Here is a 7445-nt window from a genome sequence, read left to right as displayed (position 1 = left end):
GAGGTTGCTAAGGAGGTGGTTGCCTAATCTAAGCAAGAGATGCTCAACATACTCACACTAGAACAAGTGTTTGGGGGCGCCGAAGTTGTAGGCAATGCTCATCCTCTGCATAAGTTACACAAGAGTGGAAGCAAAGAGACTGTAAAATGCACCAGAGAGTGTGTGAACCCAACCTATTTTCCTGTGGAAATACTTGGGTATTTATATGTGTATGTAGGTGAGAGACTACATCTAGGTTGAAGAACCTGAGGAGTCTACATGAGAGGTATCATTTGTCCTCCCTTCAAGCCAAGTCGAAAGCTAAGATGTGCGAGACTTGAGCCTTGGGCTAGCAAGTTGCCATGCCAAGGTGAAACTCTAAGCAACTAGACTTCGAAGAAGGTCGCTAAAGAAAAATCAATCGAGCAAGGAAGGGCTTTCTTGATGGAAAAACTAGCAGGGACCAAGGCTTAACTAAAGAAGTCAGTCGTTGAAGGGGTGACTTCCCCAATGGTGGAGCTAAGCAAGGCCGAGTTGTTGGGAATGTAACTCTAAATTTCTCTTGCTAGGAACTTGGGTGCCTACAATTTCAGATTTGCTGAGACCTTCTCCTCCTGTATGTATTGAACTTGCTCGCAACTCTCTTAAGTGGTACATCCTTTAGTGAGTGAACCCCCGAGGGAGGAACCCCCGGAGGGGAGAAACTGAGGGGGGCTATGCTCGTAGTTAACTAAATTGAACTTAGAGCGAAGAGCTAAACTTTCATAGTAAAGAATTGAATTGAGTTCTCGAAATGAAGAGCTAGACTCTCCTTAGAATAAATTATATTGCACTCAAATTGCAAATCTAAACTGAGCTTGGAATGAAGAACTTAGGCGAATCTTTGAAGCAAAGGGAGAGAGAGTTCAAACCTTTGAGATTTTGAGATTTGAGAGAGACTTGAAAGTTCACCCCTACCTTGGGCAAACCTTTGAGATTTTGACAAGGAAGAAACTTCTATAAGTCATTCCTTGTCTTAGGGAAAACTTTTGAAGTGAAGGGGGAGCTCGATCTTGGGTGATCCTCTAAGGTTTAGGAGAGACTTATAGGGAATCCTATGTGACAAAATAATAAAATTCGCAATGGAAATAGGATTCCAATGAGCGATCCATGCGAAAGCAAAACTTGTACGAAGTTTGATTTATCTATCTAATATATCTATACCTTTGTTGCGTGCCCTTCTCTTATCCCGCTCGTCCTTGGTTCGTCGGATTTCTTGCACGTTCAAGTGTCCGTGCCTCTATGCGTATCTACACGAACACAATCTCAAGCTTCAGAGAAGAATCACCTTTTGTGGTGCTAGCCACACAAGGAGATTCGACCAAAACAAGGAAGAGGAAGAAGAAAAGGAGTGTTAGGCCAAGAGGGAGAAAAAAGTTCAAATGACTTGTCATCATTCAAAAAATGCAAGAAAAATCTTTTATATTCATCTCATGAATATGAAGAGTTTTTGTCTCTTTAGCTTCCCCAAATTAAAGCCAATTAAAACCCAAATAGAGCACATGTTTCTCATTTTGGCTCTTCATCTAATGAAGAGAAAAATCCTTGATCTTCCTATATAATTAATTCATTAAACATTTTAATGACTTAATATCTCATTCAAATTTGATTGAGTCTAACTCAAATTAGACTCAATTCCATAATCGAATTGGATTCACTTGAGTCTAACTCAATTAATCAAATTCGGATTATATTTTAGTCAAACTAAAATCAAGCAATTTCGAAGCATCGTGCCCTTTATGTGTAACTCAATAGGTTCTCGTAACGTTGATAATGTGTCTAACCGCTTTAGATACATAAGCAATGAGCGACATCTAACAATGCATCATTACTATCCAAGTGATGAGAAAGTTGAGATTCAACTAACCTTTCCGTGACTACTATAATGTATGACCTTGTTCTTCTATCCTCGATAGCTAGATTGATCAATGAGGCATAGACCATGTCATCTTCGATATCAATCTTTGTGTTTCTTGATCCTCAAGCAGACTCACTCAAGCAAATGAGCTTAATATCTCATATGAGGCCGCAAGATATTGTTGGAATATGAATGGAAACAATGAAATGGAAGGATGGAGAAGACCCTCATATGGAGGAGTTTAGTCCCACATTGGTAGTTGATGGGCAACTTGGTTGATTTATATTGTATCACAAGCATTGATGTTGTGAACAAATGCAAGGGGAGAAGTACTTTCTCACGCGTGAGTGCGCAGGGGGGGGGTGCAAATCCAGGGCCCGGATTGCACTGCCCGCAAGGCAACTTGTGTGCAAGCGCGACCTGCGCGCGTCGAATGTCGGACCGGTCAGGGCAGAATTTGCCTAAGCGGATCAACCAATATTTTGCATCCCGTTTCATTTTTGTAACGGATGAGTTAATGACTTGACGTTGAAACGACCGAGTATTATTACTGACGTTTCAAATCATGTTAATCCATTAATCCATTAATCGTACCATTAATCTCCAATTAATTGGAGATATGCTGCAAGATTATAAAAGAGGCAGCGAGGCAGCGATGGGAGGTGAGAAATAGAGCATTCTCGATCCCTCTCTTCTTTTTCCCTCTACTTTTCCCACTGATAGCTTTTGGGTGTAATCGGTTCGCCGGTAACGATCTGTGCTTGATCGTCTTGCCGATTTTGTCGTTGTATCCTGGGAAACAGACGTCCGTCTTTACCTCTAAGCACCGCCGGAGGGGACAAATCTGTTTTAAGGAAACTGCGTTGAACGCAGACCTCGACCAATCGCCACTCGGCTCTCGGTAGTCGGGCACTCGGCCTCTCGGCACTCAGCAGTCAGGCACTCGGCACTCGGCTCTCGGCAGTCGGGCACTCGGGCACTCGGCTCTCGGCCTCTCGGCACTCGGCGTCACGGTAGTCGCCACTCGGCTCTCGGCCTCTCGGCCTCTCGGCACTCGGTGTCCCGGCAGTCGTCACTCAGCTCTTGGCCTCTCGGCACTCGGCGTCCGGGCAGTCGCCACTCGGCTTTCGGCCTCTCGGCTCTCAGTAGTCGGGCACTTAGCCACTCGGCTCGACAACTCGGCGACTTGTCTCGACAGTCGGCCACTCGGCTCGACAACTCAGCTCTCGGCTCGGCAGTCGGCTCTCGGCTCGGCAGTCAGCTCTCGGCTTGGCACTCGACAGTCGACCACTCGGCACTCGGCACTCGGCTCTCGTCACTCGGCACTCGGCCACTTAGCACTCGACACTCGGCACTCGGCTTGGCAACTCGGCCACTCTGCTCGGCAGTCGGCAACTCGGCCACACTGCTCTCTCCGGCAAAGATTCACAAACAATCTTAAAACAGATTTTGTTTCTGTTGCGATGGCTATAGACCAAGTTGAGATGATAGTAGCAGAGCCAACTACTCAACAAGTGCAGGTAACGACTCCTACTGTACCGATTGGGTCAGTCCCAATCAATCATGCCGAGAAGCCAGAGAAATTCATAGGAATGAATTTCAAGAGGTGGCAGCAGAAAATGCTTTTCTACTTGACCACTCTTAATCTGGCTAGGTTCTTGACTGAAGAACCACCCAAGGTACCTGAGGGTACTTTGGATGCCCAAACCTTCAATGCTGTGGAGGCTTGGAAACACTCGGAGTTTCTTTGCAGAAACTATATCCTTAACTGTTTGGCAGATTCATTATATAATGTATACTGCACAAAGAAGTCGGCTAAGGAATTATGGGAATCCTTAGACCTGAAATACAGAACAGAGGATGCGGGGGCCAAGAAATTTGTTGTTGGTCGGTTCCTGGACTTCAAAATGGTGGACTCCAAGATAGTGATCAGCCAAGTCCAGGAGCTCCAGGTGATCCTGCACGAGATTCACTCAGAAGGCATGGTGCTGAGTGAGACCTTCCAGGTGGCAGCGATCATAGAGAAGCTCCCTCCCGGCTGGAAAGACTTCAAGAATTACTTGAAGCACAAAAGAAAGGAGATGAATATCGAGGAGCTCATCGTCCGACTCCGGATTGAGGAAGACAACAGGAGCTCAGACAAACGATCGTTCTCTCAGGCTACGGTAAAAGCCAACGTGATCGAGCACGGTCAAAACTCGAAATGGAAGAATTCTAAGTCTTCCAAAATGGGACCCAGAGGAGGCGTATCTAAGAAGTTCTCTGGGAAATGCTTCAACTGTGACCGAATCGGTCACAAATCTTCTGAGTGCAGAAAACCAAAGAAGAAGCAAGAAGCAAATATGAGCGAGGGACCGGATATGGATCTCTGCGCCGTCATTTCTGAAGTGAACCTCATCGGTTCGAACCCGCGGTAGTGGTGGATTGATACAGGAGCCACCAAACATGTGTGCTGCAACAAGGAGCTTCTCCACGACTTTGAAGAAGTTAAAGATGGAGATAAGCTGTATATGGGGAATTCAGCAACCTCGGAGATCAAGGGCCGTGGAAAAGTGGTACTGAAGATGACTTCGGGCAAGGATTTAACTCTGAACAATGTGTTGTATGTTCCGGAGATTCGGAAGAATCTGGTGTCCGGATCACTTTTAAGCAAGCATGACTTTCGCATTGTATTTGAGTCGGACAGGGTAGTATTATCCAAAAATGGAATGTTTGTAGGAAAGGGGTATGAAAATGATGGGCTTTTTAAGCTCAGTGTAATGGCCATTAGGCCCAAAATGAATAAAAATGCAAGTTCTTCCTCTTATATGCTTGAGTCATCTGTGTTGTGGCATAGTAGACTAGGTCATGTTAATTACAATTCGATACGAAGATTAATTAACATGCAAAGCATTCCGACATTCCTACTTGATCCGAAACAAAAGTGTAAGACTTGCGTTGAAGCAAAGATGACAAGGTCATCTTTTCAACATGTTGAAAGAAACACAGAACCACTCGACTTAATCCATACAGACGTGTGCGACCTAAAAGGGGTTCCCACACGTGGTGGAAATAAATATTTTATTACTTTTATAGATGATAACACAAAATTCTGTTATGTGTATCTTCTAAAAAGTAAGGATGAGGCTATAGAGAAATTTATTCTCTATAAAACTGAGGTTGAAAATCATCTTAATAAGAAGATTAAGGTGGTTCGAAGTGATCGAGGAGGTGAATATGTTTCGCCATTCGCTGAGTTTTGTGCTGAACATGGAATTAGGCACGAAACAACGGCTCCATATACTCCTCAGCAAAATGGTGTTGCTGAGAGGAAAAATCGTACTTTAAAAGAGATGATGAATGCTCTTTTATTGAGTTCTGGGCTACCAGAAAATTTATGGGGAGAGGCTGTGCTAACAGCGAATTACCTATTAAATAAGGTACCCCGAAAAAATATAGACAAGAGCCCTTATGAATTATGGAATGGTAGAAAGTCATCCTATAAATATTTGCGAGTGTGGGGGTGTCTTGCTAAGGTGTTGGTACCTAATCCAAAAAGGGTTAAAATAGGACCAAAAACTATTGACTGCATATTCCTAGGATATGCACAGAATAGTAGTGCTTACCGATTTCTAGTGTATGAATCGCTAATACCAGAAATACATAAGAACTCGATAATTGAATCGAGAAATGCCTCATTCTTCGAAGATGTGTTTCCGTATAAGTCTAGAGAGGAAGCAAGCTCCTCAAAGAGGACCTTTGAAACACAAGAAGAAGAACATGAGGGTGAACCAGAAGAGGTAGAGCTCAGACGGAGTAAAAGAGCTCGTGTGGAAAAATCCTTTGGATCGGATTTTATCACTTTTATGTTGGAAAGTGAACCACAGAATTATACAGAAGCTCTAAGATCTTCTGAAGGACCTCACTGGAAAGAAGCGATTACATCTGAAATCACTTCTATCTTACAAAATCATACTTGGGAGCTTGTGGATCTTCCTCCTGGAAGTAAACCATTAGGCTGTAAGTGGATTTTTAAGAGGAAAAAGAAATCGGATGGCACAATAGATAGATACAAGGCTAGATTGGTAATTAAGGGTTACCGACAGCGTGAAGGCCTTGACTATTTTGATACATATGCTCCAGTATCAAGAATAACCTCTATTAGAGTGTTATTAGCAATTGCCACATTGTGGAATTTGGAAATACATCAAATGGATGTGAAGACTGCTTTTCTAAATGGAAATTTAGAAGAGGAAATCTACATGGAACAACCTGAAGGATTTTCTGCTCCAGGACAGGAAAACAAGGTATGTAGATTGGTCAAGTCGTTGTATGGCTTGAAACAAGCTCCTAAGCAGTGGCATGAGAAATTCGACAGTGTCATGTTGAATAGTGGATTTAGAATCAATGAGTGTGATAAATGTATCTACAGCAAAAACATTGAAGATGGTTTTGTCATCTTGTGTCTTTATGTAGATGACATACTTATCATTGGAAATAATGATAAGATAATTAAATCCACTAAGGAAATATTAGCTGATGTGATTCAGGAATTAAAATTCTTATGAAAGGACTTGTTCTTAGTCAGTCCCACTATGTGGATAAGATTCTTGAGAAATTCAATAAGGATGATACTGCGTTGGCACGGACTCCGATAGATATGAGTCAACATCTATCGAAAAATCGAGGAAAGAGTAGCTCTCAGATAGAGTACTCTAGAGTGATTGGAAGTCTGATGTACCTAATGAGTTGTACACGACCAGACTTAGCCTACGCAGTAAGCAAACTGAGTAGATACACGAGTAATCCCGGTGTTGAGCATTGGAAAGGAATAACAAGAATACTAAGGTATTTGCGTTACACTCGTGATTATGGGCTGCACTATACAAGATATCCATCTGTGATCGAGGGATACAGTGATGCTAATTGGATATCTGAGGTAAAAGACTCTAAGTCTACAAGTGGATATTTATTCACTTTAGGAGGTGCTGCTGTGTCATGGAAATCTTCTAAACAAACCATAATAACTAGATCCACAATGGAATCTGAGTTCGTAGCTCTTGACAAATGTGGTGAAGAGGCTGAATGGTTACGATAATTTTTAGAAGATATTCCTAAATGGCCGAAACCTGTGCCCGCAATATGCATACATTGTGACAGTCAGTCGGCAATTGGACGGGCACAAAGCCATTTGTATAACGGAAAGTCTAGACATATGCGTCGTAGACATAACACTATTAGACAACTACTCTCAACGGGAGTTATCACTATTGACTATGTAAAGTCAAAGGATAACCTAGCGGATCCACTAACCAAAGGGTTAAATAGAGAGTTAGTCGCGAGCTCATCTCGAAGGATGGGTTTGATGCCGATAGCAAATGTTGGTGCAAAGGAAACCCAACCTATGCAGACTGGAGATCCCAAGAACTAGGTTCAAAGGGACAACCTAACTGCACCGACTAAGGAACATCACTATGGGGGAAATGACCCAATGAAACAGTGATAGGATGGAGGATAAGCACATGACTTTTAATGATCCAGTAGAGTAATATGGAATACTCTTGAGTGATCACCTATGTGAGAAAGAAGT

General features: G+C 42.9%; 1 protein-coding gene across 1 annotated transcript; it reads left to right on the top strand.

Moving 5' to 3' along the window:
• The first annotated feature begins 3339 nt into the window (after positions 1-3339).
• Positions 3340-4293, top strand: LOC141829924 (uncharacterized). The gene has a single exon (XM_074717399.1). It carries the CDS (start codon positions 3340-3342, stop codon positions 4291-4293), a length of 954 nt encoding a protein of 317 aa, XP_074573500.1.
• Positions 4294-7445: the final 3152 nt, after the last annotated feature.

This window comes from Curcuma longa, chromosome 5 (genome assembly GCF_044706935.1).
Source record: "Curcuma longa cultivar G26 ecotype Majalengka, Jawa Barat chromosome 5, ITB_CL_G26_1.1, whole genome shotgun sequence".
Lineage (NCBI taxonomy): Eukaryota > Viridiplantae > Streptophyta > Magnoliopsida > Zingiberales > Zingiberaceae > Curcuma > Curcuma longa.
The sequence above is the reverse complement of the archived record's forward strand: the minus strand, read 5'-3'. Positions and strand labels throughout refer to the sequence as shown.